The following is a 20,135-nucleotide window of genomic DNA, read 5'->3' as shown; positions in this document are numbered from 1 at the left end:
TGAGACTCTGTTGAGAAGAGTGAAACAGTCCCTGCTAGCCAAAGAATAAAGAAAAATAACTTAGCAGTAAAATTGAAGAATAATTTTAATAGAGGTGGAAACAATCAGTCTTTTAGTGATTGGCCAATTAAAAAAGTCGAATGCTATCACTGTCATAGAAATGAACATACGAAGAGGTAACACAAGGAAAGATTCAAGCAGGCTTGTAAAACAAAGAAGAAGCCCACTGAAATCCACAATGTAGAAAAGCCTGAAACAACAAATTCAGACATTTACTCATTGTTTAATCTGAAAGTTGGAAAGACAGAACCAATACTTGTCACAGTTAAGTAAATGGCAAACCTGTTGGAACGGAAGTGGACATGGGAGTTTCCACTACAGTAATTGGGGAACATACCTTCGGATATTTGAATAATGGTGAACATCAATTAAGTTTAGAAGATACAGGTGCCAAGCTAAAAACATAAATGGGTGAAGACATTCAAGTAAAAGGCATAAGCAGAGTAATTCTCCATTTTCGAAGCCAATTGGCAAAGCTACCTGTGTTAGTATTGAGAGGCAGAGGACCAAGCATTCCAGGGTGAAATTGGCAAAGGGAAATCAACATTGATTGGCCAGAGATTCCAAAACGAAGCTGGAAGCGTTCCTGTTTTGAAAAAGGAGTAAGGGCTCAACAACCTGAAGAAATACCAGCTGTCTTCAGCCAAAACAGCAGAAGAAACTTGGAGAGACCCTGCTTGATGACAAGAGTTCAAGAAAAGGTGAGCAACCTTTGAAGGGAAAAATAAAACTTGTTGAAAGACTTTCACACGCTACAAGATTCCCTCAGGTCAAAGTTTGTACCTCTGGAAAAGTATGAAGATAAAACAGAATTTAGCACTTCTCTGAACAAACTGGAGAATGGGTTAGCAGAGAAGACACAACAATGCTCAATTTTCCAGGAGGCAGCAAAAAAAATACAAAAAAGGGATGGAAGAGCTGAAGAATCAGCTAAATGAAGCCAAAGAGGCTTTGGATGCAAAAGTCGTAGAATTTTCCAAGAAGCAGACAGATAATGAAATTTTGGGAGAATCAGCCACTGATTTCAGACAAGTTCAGCTTGCATCCGAGAGAAGTCTGGCCAACAGTGAAGTCAAAAAGGCCGAGATTAAAGTCTGCGCTAGAAAGAAGGCAGCAGGTAGTAAGAAGATACTAATAGGGCTTTAATTCTGGCAGCATACGAATACACTTTCATATATAAACCTGGCAATCAAACCACAAACGCCGATGCCCTTAGTCATTTGCCTTTACAAGAAAATGATGAGCACGTCCCAGTTCCGCAGGAACTTGATTTACTGTTAAATTTCTTAGATTCTTCGCTGGTATGTGCTCGACAGATCAGAGACTGGACAAGTCAGGGCCCAGTCCTATCTCAAATACAAGAACAAGTGGTACATGGTTGGTCACAGGAGCCTGTATCTGACAAAATGAAACCGTACTTCAACAGGAGACATGAAATACCAGCCAGGAAAGCATCTTATCTGTAGGGAGCACGAGTGATAGTTCCTCCAAAGGGAACGGAGCCACTTTTAATTGAACTACAGAGAGCCCATCCAGGAGTTTCCCGAAAGAAGACCATAGCATGCAGCTATGGCGGCCTGGGATGGATGGCGAAATATAGAGTTTAGTAAGGCATTGTGTGCAATGACAGCAACTTCAAAAGTTGCTGGCGACAGCTCCGTTACACCCACAGGATTGGCCAGGTCAACCCTGGGTGCAGTTACACATTGACTATGTTGGACCCTTCCTGGCCACAATGTTTCTGCTCATTGTCGATGCCCATTCAAAATGGTTGGACATATATGAGGTGAAGTCACCAAAGTTGACCACTACAATTGAGAAACTACATTAGAGTTTTGCCATTCACGGACTACCAGGAGCGGTCGTTTCCGATAACAGCACAGCATTTACGAGTGCTGAGTTTCAATGGTTTATCAGCCTCAACGGTATCACTTATGTGAAAACTGCACCATACCACCCTTCCTCAAATGGACTGGCCGAAAGGGTGGTTCAAATGTTCAAGGCAGGCACAAAAAAGCTAACAGGCGATTCCTTGCCAACCAAGCTAGCATGCTTTCTTTCTCATCACACGACTACCCCTCACACAACAGGTGTCACATCTATGGAGTTATTGTTGAAACATTGTCTCAGGGCGAAATTGAGCTAATAATGCCAAATGTAGAGGGGAAGGGGAAAGGAATCCGAAAACTAGACACGACTGGCACAGTCACGAGAGGAAATTTACCGTGCGAGAGCCGGTCGGTATGTGAGAAAAAATTTGGGGAAGGACCAAAATGGTTACTGGGTGAAGTAAGTGTGGTGATTGAGCCTCTATCTTACCATGTGGAGATGGAAGGCCAGATCATTTGTAAACATGTGGACCATTTAAGGAAGAGACACACAAATCACCAAGGTACAGTTGCACCAGTGATCATGATCGGATCTGCGTTTCCTGTTGAGGATACTCAACCCAGGACTGATATGTTTGATGTTCCTGTAAGAGTCCAGCATACAGAACTGCAAGTGCCTACTGAAGCACCTGATGTTCAGGCAACTCCAGAAAAGGAGGTTCCTGACAAAGAATCTGAAGTTGTGGAGCTGCAACGTTCCACACATACCAGGAAACCACCTGAAAGACTGAACTTGTAAATTCCTTACTCAGTGTAAATATTATGTTGTCTTGAAATATATGTACTTGTAAATATATGTATTGCCGAGTTAAAGGTGGAGGAATGTAGTAATTATGGTTTTATTTAGTGTAGTGTACCTTTAATAATAATACTTGTTAGGCAAGATCATATGATCTGCAGTAACCAATAGGAGGGTATTGCGGGCTACCTCAGCAGTCAGTATCAAGATAGAGTTGGAATTGAAAGCACACGTGTAGTTGCTGCTGAGTATATTGTAAATAAACTTAATGTTTCCACTCAAGACGTGTCTGCAGATCAACTCTATCATTAATAGCACAACTCGGCCACCCTAGAACACTTGGTAAGACAGGACCGCCATGATCACTAATTTTCTGACTCATGTATCAATTAGAACATGCAATGGAGCCAAATTTGGTAATAGTGATCAGGAATCAATTTCTGCCACTTAGAAATGTAGCTATGCAACAATTCAAACAAACTCTGAGGCAGCTCTACCAACTTGCATTAATACTATTAACAACTATACAAGTTACATCCTACAAACGATTGTAGTACAAGTATAACAATCAAGTTTGTGAAAGACAGGACTGGTAGTATCTGTGATAGTAGAATACAAAACAAGAATGCTTTTGGTCTGACATTGTGGTAGATCAGGACCACATTTTTTTTTGCAATTTGGTTGTGATGCAAAACTCAACATTTACGAACATAAAAATCTTTTTAAAACATGACAGTAGTCTATAAATGTACTCGAAAAATTTTACAATTCAGTTCCAAAGGAGAAACAGGTGTCAAAAAGAGAGTTTCAACTTAGCACTGCTTAGGGACACATTTTTGAAAGTAGATGACTATGGATTTATGTGACTAATTTTAGGGGGGTTGATCTAATAAGCGTCTTTAACCAAATCTTAAATATAAACGGGAGATGCATGGTAAGTATGGCAGTTCATTTTTTACATCTCGTCAATGTAGACAAATCCCCAATCAGTACAATAGTAACTTATTCCACAATGTAAATTCATTAATTGGATAGAAGTGTTTTGGAAAGATTTTATTTACATTCAAACTGACTTATTAACAGGGCTAATTTCTCTACAAGATTGCATGATGACTGAAATATAAATCACTAAAGCCATGTAGTAATTCTTCAGCCAGAAAGTTTATACCCTAGTTTGATGAACATTATTTGTCTTCTGTGGCTCAGTTGGTAGCACACTCACCTCTGAATCTCTCAGTTCCAGTTTCAAGTCCCACTTTAGGGCTTGAGAACAAAAATCAAGGCTGACAGTCTTACAGTGCGATGCTCCCTCTACTGCACTAGAGGTGTCAGCTTTTGGATGAGACGATAAGTCAAGGCCCCATCTGCCTACTCGTGTGGACTTAAAAAAAATCCCATGGCACTACTTCAACGAAGTGCAGGAGAGTTATCCTGGTGTTCTGGCCAATTTTTATCCTCCAACCAACATCACAAAAAAACATTATCCGGGCATTATCACATTGCTGTTTGTGAGAGTTTGCTGAACACAAATTAGCTGCCCTGTTTTTTATATTACAACAATGATGGCACTTCATAAAGTATTTCATTAGCTGCAAAGTGCTTTGAGACATCTGGTCGTCATGAAAAGCGTCAGATAAATGCAAGTCTGTCTTTGTCTGCTTTACCATATGCCCTCACCAAGCTTTTTGCTTAAAAAAATCAGAAAGGATACTGTAAAATCAAAATGTTAAACATGAAATAAAAATACTCCTGTCCAAAATTTACTCTAACCTTGTGCAGAAACAGCAGTATTCATATAGCATAGCATTGTCAGCGCAAAAGGTTGAGGAAATTAAACCAGTTTTTGGAGTGGTTTGTTTGGTAAGGGGATCAAAGGTTACGGGGAGAAGGCGGGAGAATGGGGTTGAGAAACTTAGCCATGATTGAATGGCGGACCAGACTCGATGGGCCGAATGGCCTAATTTCTGCTCCTATGTCTTATGTCTTAGATGCCCAAGTTTGCTTCAATTTGTGTTAATTCAGCAAAACCTTCGCTAACTACTGCTTATTAACACGACTCTACCACCGTGCAAAAGACCAAAGAAGGCAAATTTTCCACATTAATACCAGAAGTGGCCAGGCTGTAAATTAGATTTTTAATAAATTTTAAGTACAGCAGAACACAAAGTCATCTTAAACATGTCATGTCTAATGTGCATTAACAATGGTTTAATGGCTACAAACTTTAATTATCATGCATAAAGGAGGACTAAAAGAAATATAACCAAAGATACATGCTTTCCTTGGGACCCAACTGTTCATGCTGAATTTGCTTGTTTACCATGACTTTTACATTCCAGCGATTGAGAGTAAGATTCTCAAGAAATTACCAATATCATTCAGTAACATCGGATTACAAAAGTGTAAATTTTGGTGTAACTTACTAGTTGCACCATTCATGGAAATTTTAGGCCTATATATTAAAATTGAAACTTGTAGTGACAGAAACATGAAATATTCATCCAAATCCTAGACAGTTTAAAGTTCAGTTGTTTAAAAATAGCAGCCAAGATATAGGCATTTGTGTATTTCTCACTTTGCAGTCTTGGGAGACTAAACACAACATTGTAGCATTTAATACCACGTAGAATAATTTAAAGTAAATTTCCTGAGTAGTCAAGCTTGCACCATCAGTTTAAAGGACATTTTAGTGCAAACAATGTGGTAAAGTTATTAAGAAACAAACAAGTAACACTTAGATATTTATCATCTGTAAATCTTTTTTAATAAGCATCTGACATTGTTGACCTTCTTGTAGTCCTTCTGAATATGTGAATCTTGCCAGTGCCCATTGGAATAAAAAACATCAGCAATAACCAAAGTTAATGCTGAAGAGTCATCTTTTCTATTATATAACAAAGAGGCATAGTCAAAAATGTAGGTTCAAACAATATTCATTCAAATTCACTGTCTGAAAAACATTATCAATTTGTACTACAGGTACATGGATCTAAACCTTTAAATCTGCATAGGCTAATTATTCTGCCACTGGATTTTTTTACATTGATAATTAATGTAACAAATCTTGCAAAATGTTCACATTACACAGACAAGATTGGACTATTTGATAGCCCAAGAGTATTTTGTTACTTGCAACTGAGTCAGCAGTTGTATCTCCCTTTAGTTGGCCCCCCGCTTAGAAAACATCTAAACCACATTATCTTTAACAGTAACAAACTTAATACATTTGTGGTAGTATATACACGAGAGACAAGTAACATTTCAAAATATCCATCAACTACAAATTGCTAATGATCCCTTTAAAACGGTTAACAACAAAATTTAAGGTTTTTCTTGTTGTTACTGTAAAAATCTAATTGCTGTACAGCAGCCTCATGGTTTACATCCACAGGTCTCATAGCATCAGAGATGAAGTAGTGCCATAATGATGACTTTCATCCACTGTGCTTTTACATATGTGCTTTCCACAGCTCTGAAAAGTTTGCTACTTGACTCGATAACTTTCAGTAAAATTTTACCAGTTGGCTTTGACAGCTTTAATGTCAGTCACCAGGTTCTGCGCCAGGCAAATTCCAAAAATCTGAAAAAAGCAAATCAAATAAATATATATACTTTAACCACAATTGCAATTCCAGTATGAAGAGTAAGTATTGAGATGACCACATGATATATAACCATATACTGATTCTGTACATGCAGATTAAAAAAAACTGCAAATGCAGAGACTCCTCCTCCCAAAATATTAAGCTGCCTTTTTTTCTAAATGTTGGGTAACATATTTTGTTTTATCTTTTTTATTTTTGTAGATTAATACATTTATCTTTTGAATTCTGCATTTTCTGTATAATTTGCTTACCTGTAATAAAGCAATAGCAATGAAGATTCCAGCAACCACTATTAAGTTTTCCTGCAGCCACTTCTCAAACTGCCCAACACATCCTTTGGTATAAATATAATCTTGTTGATCTATTTCCTACAACAACAATAAAAAATGTACACAATTGGATTGTGACTTTTACAATGCAACACAAATTCAATCTCAATTCATTGTATTTGGTAACCGTCTACTTGCCAGGCAATTAGAACAGAGTTCAGTAGAATTAATGGATGAATTATTATATTCCTCAATTTCTAAAAGTTAAAAAAAAACATTTTCTATAGTTAAGATTTAGCTAGCTGGCACTGAACATATTAGAAGGAATTGTAAAGCATTATGTTTCAATTATATCCCTCTCTTTCTATCACCTAATACTATTGAGGCTTTGGTCTAATGGCCATGATGCTCCACTTCAATACAATAGCATGGAAACTGATGGATGGTGTGTTGGAATGTCAAAACGTGTCTGAAATTTTGAATAAATCAGTTAAAAATCTGTAAATTATGCAATTTACATAGTTACTTATTTACATGTTCTGTGTCTGCAGCAAATGAGCTGTAGTGAACATGTCAATTTCTTCTTGCAATTCTAAAGCATACACCCTTCATACATCTGACGAGTGCATGACTGAAGGAAAAGGGATGAAAACAGGACGGAATAAACTGGATCACAGTCTTCTCTGCTAGTTTTTGTCAGCCTTGTTTATTAAAAATATATATTATTTGGATCAGTTTTGCCAATTCATTTTTGTAATAATTTTCAATGCAAGTGCTGACATAACTGAATCATGACTGAGAACAAAGGTTTCTGGATATAAACGAAAGTCTTTAAGAGAGGAATTGTGTATTGGCACCCCTTTATAGTCATTTGTGTATTTATTCATATAAATTAAACCGGATTAAACTAATTGGCTTTTGTACCAGACCTCCATGCTGTCCACACGAGTAATTTATTCTGCGACGAAATTACAGTCTGGTGATGAGTGGGATCACCGATTCCCTAGTTGAAAAATTAGGTTGGAGAAGTCCTTAGCTAACCAACCAAGGAACTTAAGTGTTCTTTTGTTGATGAAAGGCTTCTCTAAAGAAAAAGGTGCGTACACACAAATGGTGGCCAAATGTTCAAGATAGCTGCATCAACAAGAATTAGTCAGGCGGCTAGGGGAGTACTGTCGCGAGTTTTTTAGGGCACACACAGATCATTTAAAAGGTGTTTTTCACTGCTAACAATATCCTCAAAGATTCTGATATTCCAGCTGTCTACCAGGCAGTTTGAGAAAGGAAATGGGCAATATTTTTAACTGAAGCAGGCCCATAAGTGTAGGAGACTCTCAAGAATTTTCTCACCCCCAACAAGCCCAAAGGATAGTAATTTTAATTAAGCTTGAGCAGCACTACAATCCTAAGCCTTTGGAGATTGCAAAAAGTTATCGTTTTGGAACAAGAAATCAGCTGCCTAGTGAAGGCATGGGAGAGTTTGAGGCCTTGATAAAGCTGTCAATTCATTACAATTTTGCAGAATTTCAAGAGAGTGTTGCATGACAGATTTGTGCATGGTTTAAACAGTGAATTAATTCATTTTTTTTTATTGATGACATTGCCAAAGTTATCTTTCAACATAACTTGCCAAACAACATTGTCCATAGACATAGCGGAACATGACCCAAGTTGGAGTTAACAATTACCAGTTGCCTGCTGAAGTAAATAAGCTGGAGAGTAAGCAGAAGGCCCTGATCAAGGCAGTTGGTAGTAGCAATAGTACGACAAAGTCCTGCTGCTGCTGCTCAGGCCAACACTGCCTTCACAAATGGACAATTCTGTTTCCAGGTACTACAGCTACAAGGAGGAGGGTCATCTTTGCAAAGCATGTTGCAAGGTCAACAAAGAAAATGCTGACAGGAGGAACCGTCAGTTGCTGCATACAGTTGTCGAACAGCCACACTTGGATCACAGGTCAGCTGAGTTCCATACGATCAGAAGCACAAGGACATCCAATGGAAATTCGCATGGCATCATGGTCCAAGTAGCGTTGGATGGAGTTCAGGTATACATGGAGTCGACATGGGTGAATCAGTTAGTGTTATTTCTATTGTGGTTTAATGTGCATATACCTTTAAGGAGCATATCTGAAACCACTGTCAATCACTACACACTTCAACAAGATAAGATGTAATAGTCCCTTGACTTGTAGTCAGTCTGCAAGCAGCAATGGTCCAGGTTACATGTGCCTCACAGCCTCCTGCTGAATGTTGTCCGAATATAGTCTTATTTTCAAATAAGAAACCACATTATTGTAGCTCCAATCCTTGTGTTTGATTGATACATACACATCAATGAAGGACAACACAACAATTTGAGTTGCTGTATTGAGATGAGTAGAGTCAATATCAGCTGGAAAAATCGCAAATGCAGTTACGCAGTTATGGAGAAGAGAAAATTCCCACATTTGGAAGTGTGTCAGTTCCAGTCACATACAATAAGGCGTCTGCAAAATTGCCCATCATTGTTGTGCAAGGTGAAAAACCAGCCTTGTTAGGAAGAAATTGGTTACAGCACTCAAGTTAAATTGAAAATAATTTTTTTTATGTTGAAGCAAAATTCACAACACAAGATGATGTGGTCGAAAGTACTCTATGGCGTTCAGTGAAACTGGCAAATCGATTCAATAATACAAGGCTACTGTACATATCCAGAGGCACACAAGACGAGTTCATTGCAGGCCACATCCAGTTCCCTACCCTCCACGAGTGAAGGTAGAGCAAGAACTGAAAAGACTGGAGTCTGAGAACATTATATCTCTAAGGTAGAGCAGAGTAATTGGTATTGCCCCTTCAGGTCTAGCCCAAAGACAACTGGTAGAAGGTACGATGCTAATGCATGATAATGTGTCCAAAGAGAATAGGCTAGCATGTGATGCCTCTCCATATGAAGTAGGTGCTGTGATTTCTCAGGTGTTGGATAGTGGTGAGGAGAGACATTTGCCCCTCTCACTCTTCAATGCCTGTGAGCGAAATTATGCTCAGATATCTTGATTTTTGAAGTATGATTTCATAAGCACTTGTATAGTCATAGCTTCACGATTGAAACTAACTATAAGCCACTGACAGCTATTCTAAAATCAAAGTCTCCTGTACCGACTTTAACTGCAACCCAAATGCAGAACTGGGCTTTCATTTTGTCTGCTTATAAGTACATTAAATATAGATGATCGAAAGATCATTGTAATGCCGATGTGATGTCTAGATTACTTTCACCAGAGACAGAACACAACATGAAAGATGCATTTTAATTTTTGCATGTAGATGAGTTGCCAGTCAAAGCAGTTGACATTAGAAAAACAACTAGTAGGGATCCTGTATTGGCAAGGGTGTTTAACTATATTGCAAATGGGGGGACCAACTTAGATACTGGATTTAGGAATCAGGCCATTTTTTATGCACAAGAATTAGTTCAATTGATAAGAGTTGCATCATATGTGGAACCAGAATTGTAATTCCTGAAAAGTGCAGATTGCAATTACTATGTGGTCTACACGATCAACACCTAGGGATGTGTTTGACAAGTCTAGCAAGGACGTATCTTTGGCAGCCAGGGTTCAATAAAGACGTGGAAGACACAGTGAAACACTGAAGAGTATGTCATGCAGTGAATAAGCCGGCATCTATCCCTTTACAACCATGGAAATAGCCAGCTAGAGTGTGGCAGGGGCTGCATATAGATTTTGCAGAATTTGATGGGCAACAGATATCCACTGTGACACATAGTCATTCGAAGTAAGTTGAGGGGTTTCTGATGAATCAATCAACAACTAGCAAAACTCTAGATACTTTGCGTAGTTTGTTTGCTGCTTTCAGGTTTCCAGAGGAAATTGTGTTCGACAATGGACCTCAATTTTATTCAGAAGAGTTTGCACAATTCACGAGAATGAATGGGGTAAACCACATCAGCCTGTTTCCAATGAAGTGCACAGTACAAATTCTTGAGCATGCTCTTATAAAGCAAATGTTTTTTTTTCAGATTTGTATCTAACCTCAGTTTTCATGGATCTCAGAGACTGGCAATCTTTGTTTACTATCGTGGTACCCCTCACACAACTACTGGAAGAATGCCGCTGAATTGTTTCTTAGCAGGCAGGCAAGAATGAGGTTTTCATTGCTGAAGCTACACTTAGCACAGTCAGTAGAAGAGAAACAATCAAAACAGGAGAGTCATGGCAAGGGTAGGGTGAGAAAAAGAAGTCTGAAGTTGAACCAAAATATTAGAGTGAAAAATCATGATCACAAATAATTGAAATGGCAACCAGGAAGAGTCATGGAAATGTATAAAATCATGTGGAACTCAAACATACTGTAATTTTTTCATTAAAGGAGGAAGGAGTTTTAGATTGGGGGAAGAATCGATTTTAGTAAAATAAGGCAGGATCTGGCCAAGGTAGACTGGGAACAGTTACTTGTGGGGAAATCTACAGAGGAACAGTGGGGAGTGTTCAAAAAGGAAATGGGGAGGGTACAGGCTCAACATGTTCCCTCTAGGGTGATAGGAAGGAGTAACAAGCCCAGAGAACCATGGATGACCAGAGATATTCGGGTTACGATGAGAAGTAAAAGAGGGTTTTAGCAGGTACAAGGGAAGCAAATCAGCAGAGGCATTAGTGGAGTACAGAAAGTGCAGGGTGCAGCTTAAGAAAGCAATTAGGAGAGCAAAGAGTGGATATAAGAAAGCTCTGGCTGGTAAAAGTAGGGAAAATCCCAAGATATTCTACAAGTATATCAATGGGAAGAGGATAACCAGGGAAAGAGTAGGGCCCATAAAGGACCAAGGGGGCAATCTATGGGTGGAGCCAGAGGACATCGCCAGAGTGTTGAATGAATACTTCACATCTGTCTTCACCCAAGAGAATGAGGATGAAGGTATCGAACTCGGGGAGAGAGACTGCGAGGTTCTTAAGCAAATTGATATAGGGAGTGACAAGGTATTGGAGGTGTTGGCAGGCTTAAAAGTGGACAAATCTCCAGGTCCGGATGATTTGTGTCCCAGACTGCTGAGGGAGGCAAGGGAGGAGATCGCAGGGGCTCTGACCCAAATTTTTAATTCCTCTCTGGCTACAGGGGAGGTGCCAGAGGACTGGAGAACAGCTAATGTGGCTCTGCTATTTAAGAAGGGTTGTAGAGATAAGCCAGGGAACTACAGGCCAGTGAGTCTCACGTCAGTGGTAGGGAAATTATTGGAGAAAGTTCTGAAGGAGAGTATCTATCTCCACTTGGAGAGACAAGGTTTGATCAGGGATAGTCAGCATGGCTTTGTCAGAGGGAGGTCATGCCTAACAAATTTGATTGAATTTTTTGAGGAGGTGACCAGGTGTGTAGATGATGGTAGTGCAGTTGATGTAGTTTATATGGATTTCAGCAAAGCCTTTGACAAGGTCCCATATGGGAGACTTATAAAGAAGGCAAATGCACATGGGATACAGGGTAATTTGATAAGGTGGATTCAAAATTGGCTTAGTTGTAGGAGGCAGAGGGTGATGACAGAAGGATGTTTTAGTGACTGGAAGCCAGTGTCCAGTGGCGTACCACAGGGATCTGTGCTCAGTCCCCTATTATTTGTCATTTATATAAACGACATCGGGGTAGGATTAGTAAGTTTGAGGATGACACAAAGATTGGCCGGGTGGTTAACAGTGAGGTTGAGTGTCTTGGGCTACAAGAAGATATAGATGGGGTGGTCAAATGGGCAGATAAGTGGCAGATGGAATTTAACCCTGAAAAGTGTGAGGTGTTACACTTTGGAAGGAGTAATTTGACAAGGAAGTATTCAATGAACGACATGATACTAGGAAGTTCTGAGGAACAAAGGGACCTTGGTGTGTGTGTCCATAGATCTCTGAAGGCAGAGGGGCATGTTAGTGAGGTAATGAAAAAGGCATATGGGACACTTGCCTTTATCAATCGAGGCATAGATTACAAAAGTAGGGAGATCATGTTGGAGTTGTATAGAACCTTAGTGAGGCCATGGCTGGAGTAGTGTGCGCAGTTCTGGTTGCCACATTATAGAAAGGATGTGATTGCACTGGAGCGGGTGCAGAGGAGATTCACCAGGATGTTGCCTGGGATGAAACATTTAAGTTATGAAGAGAGGTTGGATAGACTTGGGTTGTGTTCGTTGGAGCAGAGAAGACTGAGGGGCAACCTGATCGAGGTGTACAAGATTATAAGGGGCATGGACAGGATGGATAGGGAGCAGCTGTTCCCCTTAGTTGAAGGGTCAGTTACAAAGGGGCATAAGTTCAAGGTGAGGGGCAGGAGGTTTGGGGGGGATGTGAGGAAAAACTTTTTTTACCTAGAGGGTGGTGACGGTCTAGAATGCACTGCTTGGGAGGGCGGTGGAGGCGGGTTGCCTCACATCCTTTAAAAAGTACCTGGATGAGCACTTGGCACGTCATAACATTCAAGGCTATGGGCCAATTGCTGATAAATGGGATTAGGTAGGCAGGACAGGTGTTTCTCACGTGTCGGTGCAGACTCGATGGGCTGAAGGGCCTCTCCTGCACTGTGATTCTGTGAGTGTAATATTGCCCTCTTATAGCCATTTGCCTATTGTTTATAAACTAAACCGGTTTAAACTAATTAGCTTTTGTACTAGAACTCCATGTTGATTGCATGAGTGATTTATTCTGCAAATATATTACACTAGGAGCACAGCCTTGTAACAAGATTTAAGCCATGTGTCTTTTTTTATATAAGTGTGATGTTCTATTTAAATATTTTTCCCTCAGTTCTGAATAATTGCAGCTCTTTTCTCCCATGATACCATAGAAATGAAGCTATCATCTATGGAACAGGGATGATGTAATGAACAGGCAAGGAATGTTTTTGTAGACAAAAATGCACATGAGGAAGCACATCTTGCTCTGAGCTGTACATTATGGGGCATGGAAAAGAATATCAATGCTGCTTTGACACAAGTTGCTTCCTTCAATTAATTCGAGCAAGTCATCCACTAAATAAGATAAATCAATTGAGGAGGTATTCCCAATCTGTTTGTGGGCTATTTGTAATCTTACACAAGGCACGATACCGGAAAGTCAGTAACATAAATCATACAAGGCAGACTAAAAATAGCTGTAAGTCTTCAGCCTCAACTACAATGCAATAAATACACCACAATATTGTTGAGGTTTGGATTTGTTCTAAACTTTAAAAGTATGGTTGTGGATTTTACTTTACATGCCCCAAATCAAAACCATGATGTGGTGACATTGTAATGTAATCTACTTCTGTGCATCTGATGCAGTTATGTTTTCTTTTATTCCAACCTATTGGCTGACATATTCAATACCAGTATAATACAAATAAATTTCACTGTCTGCAAATCCCATTAATAGGAACTTGATCTGTTCCTTCATTGAAAATAGAACTATACTGGGTTAAGTGAGCCAGTTGTGTACAGCTAATAGTTCTATGTTTCAATCATTACATACTAGTAGGATTTGGAGGGTTGATAACTATTTCCAGCTCTTACATGGGTTTTAGAAGGGTCTCATGCAAGACCAAAAATTTCCCCAAAAATGAGAGAAAATTGGCTACTCATGCAACCCCAAACAAAGCAACTACAACAGGAGAAGAAAGGAGACCTTAGAGAAGCACAAGATATTAAAATGAAGAGAAAAATATTTTCAAAATTTTGGGCAAAATATAAATTGGAAACAAAATTTTCTCTTCACTCGATCAATTTCTCATAGTCAACATATGTCACTGTTAAACAAGAGAAAAGCTTTCGTGATATCTCAATGTTCATGGTGCTGTTAATAACTACCTCTGTTTAATGGTTAGTAAAAAAAAGCACAGCATTTGCAAAGTACTTTGTTCATTCAAATTTATTAACTGCAAACTATTCTTTTAAAATAATATTCGGGATAGGAGTGGATGGTGCAAAGTGTCATTACATTGTATCCCCAGGATCTGGGCTTGAATTAGAGCCACAGAAGTTTATAGAACAGAGAACAGCCATTTGGCCTGCAATGTTCCTTTCCGAGAACAATCCAAACTAATCGCACTGGCCCCCTCTCTCCACTGTCCTGTAGCATTTGCTGCTTCAAATACTTATCCAACTTCCCCACAAAGGCTGCAAAGTTCTCTGCCCAAACACTCCTGTGTCAAAGGATGCCATACTTCAAAAACTTCTTGGATAAAGAAATGCCTCCTAACCTTTTAACCTCTCGTCACTGGCTTCTCAACTTGAATAGTTTTACATATTCAGTGTCAAAACTTTTCATTGTTTTAAAAACTTTATTAATTTTCTTCTCTATTCCAGCCTCTTCTAATTTTAAACTTTCACCTCTAGCATAATCCTAGGGAATTTACACTGTATGCTCTCTATGTTAACATCCTGTCTGTAGTGGGATGCCCAAAACTACAAACAGTTATCTAACTTTAGCCTAACTGATGTTTTGTATAAATGTATTTCTTTATTCTTATTTTCTTCCCTTTATTCTTTTTTGGGATATAGGCGTTGCTGGCAACACCAGCATTTGTTGCCCATCCCTGATCGCCATTGAACTGGGCCATTTCAGAGGACAGTTAAGAGTCAACCACACTGCAGTGGCTCTGGAGTCACATGTCAGTCAGGCAAAAATGCAGACTTCCTTTCCCAAAAGGACATTAATGAACCAGATGGGTTTTTCACAACAATCGGTGATTAGTTTGTGGTCATCGTTATGGAGACTAGCTTTCAATTCCAGATTTTATTAATTGAATTCAAATACCCCCTGCTGCTGTGGTGGGATTTGAACCCATGCCCCCAGAGCATTAGCCTAGGCGTCTGGATTGCTAGTCCAGTGACATTACCACTATGTCACCATCTCCCTGTTAAACTCTATTTATAAAACTCCAAGTACAGTTAAAACTTTTATTTGAAAAAAAATTGCATTATCCATTTGTGTATGCATTTTCCAGGAATTATGAAGAAAATTTCCTCGCTACTGGCTACTAAAGTCTGAAAAAAATTTTGGTCAGTTCCTATCCAATTCCTTGTAACAAATATATCATTACATAGAACTCAGCACTAGAGTGGTGATATCGCTTAGCTACGTCATAGAATGGCTAGCTTGGAAAATGGTATAATCGCAAGGTGTTCTTCAGATTTTGGGTTAAGAGTGTAGAAGGTATTTTGAAACTTTAATCTGGCATATGCTCAACATTGAAATGGCTGCACAAGCTGAAAATTTCTACTGCCCAGCTTTTTAATGAGGAAGAGAAAAACTACTCGAGCGTTTTTCCCAATTTAGGCTTTGAAGTCAATTTTTTTTGTATGGCTTATATGATTAAAGTGAAACAAAATTTAAAGAAAATGAATTCACTGAATTTTACCATTTCATTGCAAACAAATTGCTTTGTGGAATTTTGTGCTTCATCACACAGTAATGCCTATTTTTTTTCCAAAAAGGTAGAGATTTCCAGCTAACCTGATATTAATATTTTTCAACAATGCTGAAAGAAGAAATGAAAAACTAGATAGGATGAAACCTGAAGCTGCTTTTACGAGTATGATATGTACACACAATCTTCCTGTAAAACTAAAATAACGTATTTCCCAAAGTAACAGGAAATGTTGTTTATTTGACCTCAATAATAAAAACAGCAAATTGTAACCTTTGTCCCTCCCTTCACCAAGAAATGAATTGCAAACACTTACCATTTTCAATCTAACATCATATCCACACTGGGTATTAATGACATCCTCCTGCAGAAAATAAAGTCATTAAAATGTTTCATCGTCCCAACAAAATATTTAGGAGATACATTTCAGTAAGTTATTTAGTTTCGTACATCTGTTTAAGAGCTAGGTAATAAGCAGGTAATAAACGGCAGAACTCTTAGGCAGCATTATGGTATAAAAAGTATGCTTAGCGGCGGCTGTCTCTCACTTTGAGGATGGTGTCTATTCAGAGTCGAGAAATTCTGCCACAGGTCTTCATGTCACTGAGCAGGCCATTTCTCAACCCACAGATCTTTGGGCACATGGGGGCAGGATGTTCTATGAAGTAGTGGGATCTGGAGTGAAGGATCTGCTTCCTTTTCTTTCGGTCTCTGTATCTCATCATTAAGATGTTGTGATTCAAAGCATAACTCAGTTTGATGGACAAGTTGTCACCATTTTGAATGGCTGGCAGCAAGCTCCTCCCAATCATTTATGAAAATGCTGCCACACTTCAAGGAGAGCTTTAGAGTGTCTCTGTTAGCCATTTGAGAGTTGGGAAAACAGGACCTGGCAGAGAAGACACTCTTCGGCCATACAGAGACTGTGTGCAGTCCACAGTTGATTTTGCAGGAGTTTGGCCTGAATGCTTTGGAGCCGGCTTTAAGAAGGACACAAGTGTTTATTTGATGGTCCTCCCATTGAATCCGGAGAATGCAGCGGTGGCATTGCTGATGGAATTTCTCTAGCACTCTTGTGTGTCACTGATACACAGTCCAGGTCTCACTGCAGTACAGAAATGTGGTGCCGACAACTGCTCTGCACACTAGGACTTTTGTTGACTTACGGAGGTTTTTGTTGTCGAACACTCACTGCCTTTGTGGAAGTCTGAGCTAGTGCTGCTGATGTTGGATCTCCTAGTCATTGGTGGCTGCGAAGATATGGGAAGTGCTCAACATATCCCAGAGTCTCTCCTTCAAAATATATGGAAGGTGGAATATTTGTCTGACTAGCTGTGAGTTGACATGGGTGTTGTTTTGGCAACATTCAAGGACAGGCTGGGTGTCTTTTATGCAGAAGTGAAGAGCTTGACAATGGATTGCAAATCTGGTGCAGAACGGACAACAACATTGCAGAGTAATCCGCAAACTGTAAGTTACGTATGTCTACTGTGGTCAGTTTAGTTTTGGTACAGAGACAACTGAGGTTAAAGAGTTTTCCATCAAGGCATAATTTAATACTGACACCAGAGTGTAGTTGATCTTTGATGAGGTGAATGGCCACTATCATGTAGGCTATAAATAGTATGGGGGCTCTCACACGGCCTAGCTTTACCCCAGTCCAGATTCTGAAGGTGTTGGATTCCTAATTCCCACTCAAGACAGTTGCAATATAGCATAAGAGTGTAGCAGTTCAAACCTCGCCCACCAAAAGGTGCTGCATGCAACCTGCCCATAAAGAGGTGAAGATAATAATTTGAAACTTTTTATTCATTCACAGGATGTGGGTATTGCTGGCTAGCCAGCATTTATTGCCCATCCCTAGTTGCCCTTGAGAAGGCGGTGGTAAGCTGCCTTCTCGAACCAGTGCAGTCCATGTGGTGTAGGTACACCCATAGTGCTGTTAGGAAAGGAGTTCTGGGATTTTGGCCCAGTGGCAGTGAAGGAACAGTGATATAGTTCCAATTCAGGATGGTGTATGTCCTGGAGGCAAGCTTGCAGGAGTGGTGTTCCCATCCATCTGCTGCCCTCATCCTTCTCGGGGGTGGAGGTAGGGGGTTTGGAAGGTACTGTCAAAAAGAGCTGTGGTGAGTTGCTGCAGCGCATCTTGTAGATTTACACACTGCTGCCACTGTGCTGGGGTGGAAGGAGTGAATGTTGAGGAGGGTGTTGGACGGGGTGGCAACCAAGCAGGCTGCTTCGTCCTGGATGGTATTGAATTTCTCGAGTGTTGTTGGACCATAAGACCATAAGACCATAAGACATAGGAACAGAAATTAGGCCATTCGGCCCATCAAGTCTGCTCTGCCATTCAATCATGGCTGATCAGTTTCTCAACCCCATTCTCCCGCCTTCTCCCCGTAACCTTTGATCCCCTTACCAATCAAGAACCTATCTATCTCGGTCTTAAATACACTCAATGACCTGGCCTCCACAGCCTTCTGTGACAATGAATTCCATAGATTCACCACTCTCTGGCTAAAGAAGTTTCTCCTCATCTCTGTTCTAAAAGGTCTTCCCTTTACTCTGAGGCTGTGCCCTCGGGTCCAAGTCTCTCCTACTAATGGAAACATCTTCCCCACGTCCACTCTATCCAGGCCTTGCAGTATTCTGTAAGTGTCAATCAGATCCCCCCTCATCCTTCTAAACTCCATCGAGTATAGACCCAGAGTCCTCAAACGTTCCTCATATGTTAAGCCTTTCATTCCTGAGATCGTTCTCGTGAACCTCCTCTGGACCCTCTCCAGGGCCAGAACATCCTTCCTGAGATATGGGGCCCAAAATTGCTCACAATATTCTAAATGTGGTCTGACCAGAGCCTTATAAAGCCTCAGCAGCACATCCCTGCTTTTATATTCTAGTCCTCTCGAAATAAATGCCAACATTGCATTTGCCTTCCTAACTACCAACTCAACCTGCAAGTTAACCTTAAGAGAATCCTGAACTAGGACTCCCAAGTCCCTTTGCACTCCAGATTTCTGAATTCTCTCCCCATTTAGAAAATAGTCTATGCCTCTATTCTTCCTACCAAAGTGCATGACCTCACACTTCCCCACATTGTATTCCATCTGCCACTTCTTTGCCCATTCTCCTAACCTGTCCAAATCCTTCTGCAGCCTCCCCGCCTCCTCAATACTACCTGTCCCTCCACCTATCTTTGTATCATCTGCAAACTTAGCCAGAATGCCCTCAGTTCCTTCATCTAGATCATTAATGTATAAAGTGAAAAGTTGTGGTCCCAACACTGACCCTTGCGGAACTCCACTAGTCACCGGCCGCCATCCTGAGAAGGACCCCCTTATCCCCACTCTCTGCCTTCTGCCAGACAGCCAATCTTCTATCCATGCTAGTACCTTGCCTCTAAAGCCATGGGCTCTTATCTTACGGAGCAGCCTCCTGTGCAGCACCTTGTCAAATGTCTTCTGGAAGTCCAAGTAGGTAACATCCATTGGCTCTCCTTTGTCTAACCTACTCGTTACCTCCTCAAAGAATTCTAACAGATTTGTCAAGCATGACCTCCCCTTGATGAAACCATGCTGACTTTGCCGTATTTTACCATGCACTTCCAAGTATTCTGAAATCTCATCCTTAATAATGGACTCTAAAATCTTACCAACAACCGAGGTCAGGCTAATTGGCCTGTAATTTCCCATCTTTTGCCTCACTCCCTTCTTAAACAGGGGGGTTACATTAGCGATTTTCCAGTCCTCTGGGACCCTCCCTGGCTCCAGTGATTCCTGAAAGATCACCACTAATGCCTCCACTATCTCTTCAGCTATCTCCTTCAGAACTCTGGGGTGTAATCCATCTGGTCTAGGTGATTTATCCACCTTCAAACCTTTCAGTTTTCCTAGCACCTTCTCCTTGGTAATGGCCACCATACTCACCTCTGCCCCCCGACTCTCTTGAACTTTGGGGATGTTACTTATGTCTTCCACTGTGAAGACTGACGCAAAGTACCTATTCAGTTCCTCCGCCATTTCTTTGTTCCCCACTACTACTTCTCCAGTGTCATTTTCCAGCGGCCCAACGTCCACTTTTGCCTCTCTCTTACCCTTTATATATCTAAAAAAACTCTTGCAATCTTCTTTTATATTACTGGCTAGTTTACCCTCATATTTAATCTTCTCCCTCCTTATTTCTTTTTTAGTTGT

General features: G+C 40.2%; 1 protein-coding gene across 4 annotated transcripts in view; it reads right to left on the bottom strand.

The window, feature by feature from the left end:
• Positions 1-5,605: 5,605 nt before the first annotated feature.
• tspan17 (tetraspanin 17) overlaps positions 5,606-20,135 on the bottom strand; it is a 78,672-nt gene continuing 64,142 nt past the window's right edge. For all 4 annotated transcript variants that reach the window (XM_078550773.1, XM_078550775.1, XM_078550772.1 and 1 more), the window contains 3 exons: positions 16,259-16,306; positions 6,545-6,661; positions 5,606-6,268 (listed from right to left, as the gene is read on the bottom strand). In XM_078550773.1, coding sequence (XP_078406899.1) covers positions 6,203-6,268; positions 6,545-6,661; positions 16,259-16,306 — 231 coding nt within the window. In that variant the 3' untranslated portion in view covers positions 5,606-6,202. The remainder of the gene's footprint in view (positions 6,269-6,544; positions 6,662-16,258; positions 16,307-20,135) is intronic.

This window comes from Cetorhinus maximus, chromosome 10 (assembly GCF_964194155.1).
Source record: "Cetorhinus maximus chromosome 10, sCetMax3.hap1.1, whole genome shotgun sequence".
NCBI classification, from domain to species: domain Eukaryota; kingdom Metazoa; phylum Chordata; class Chondrichthyes; order Lamniformes; family Cetorhinidae; genus Cetorhinus; species Cetorhinus maximus.
The sequence above is the reverse complement of the archived record's forward strand: the minus strand, read 5'-3'. Positions and strand labels throughout refer to the sequence as shown.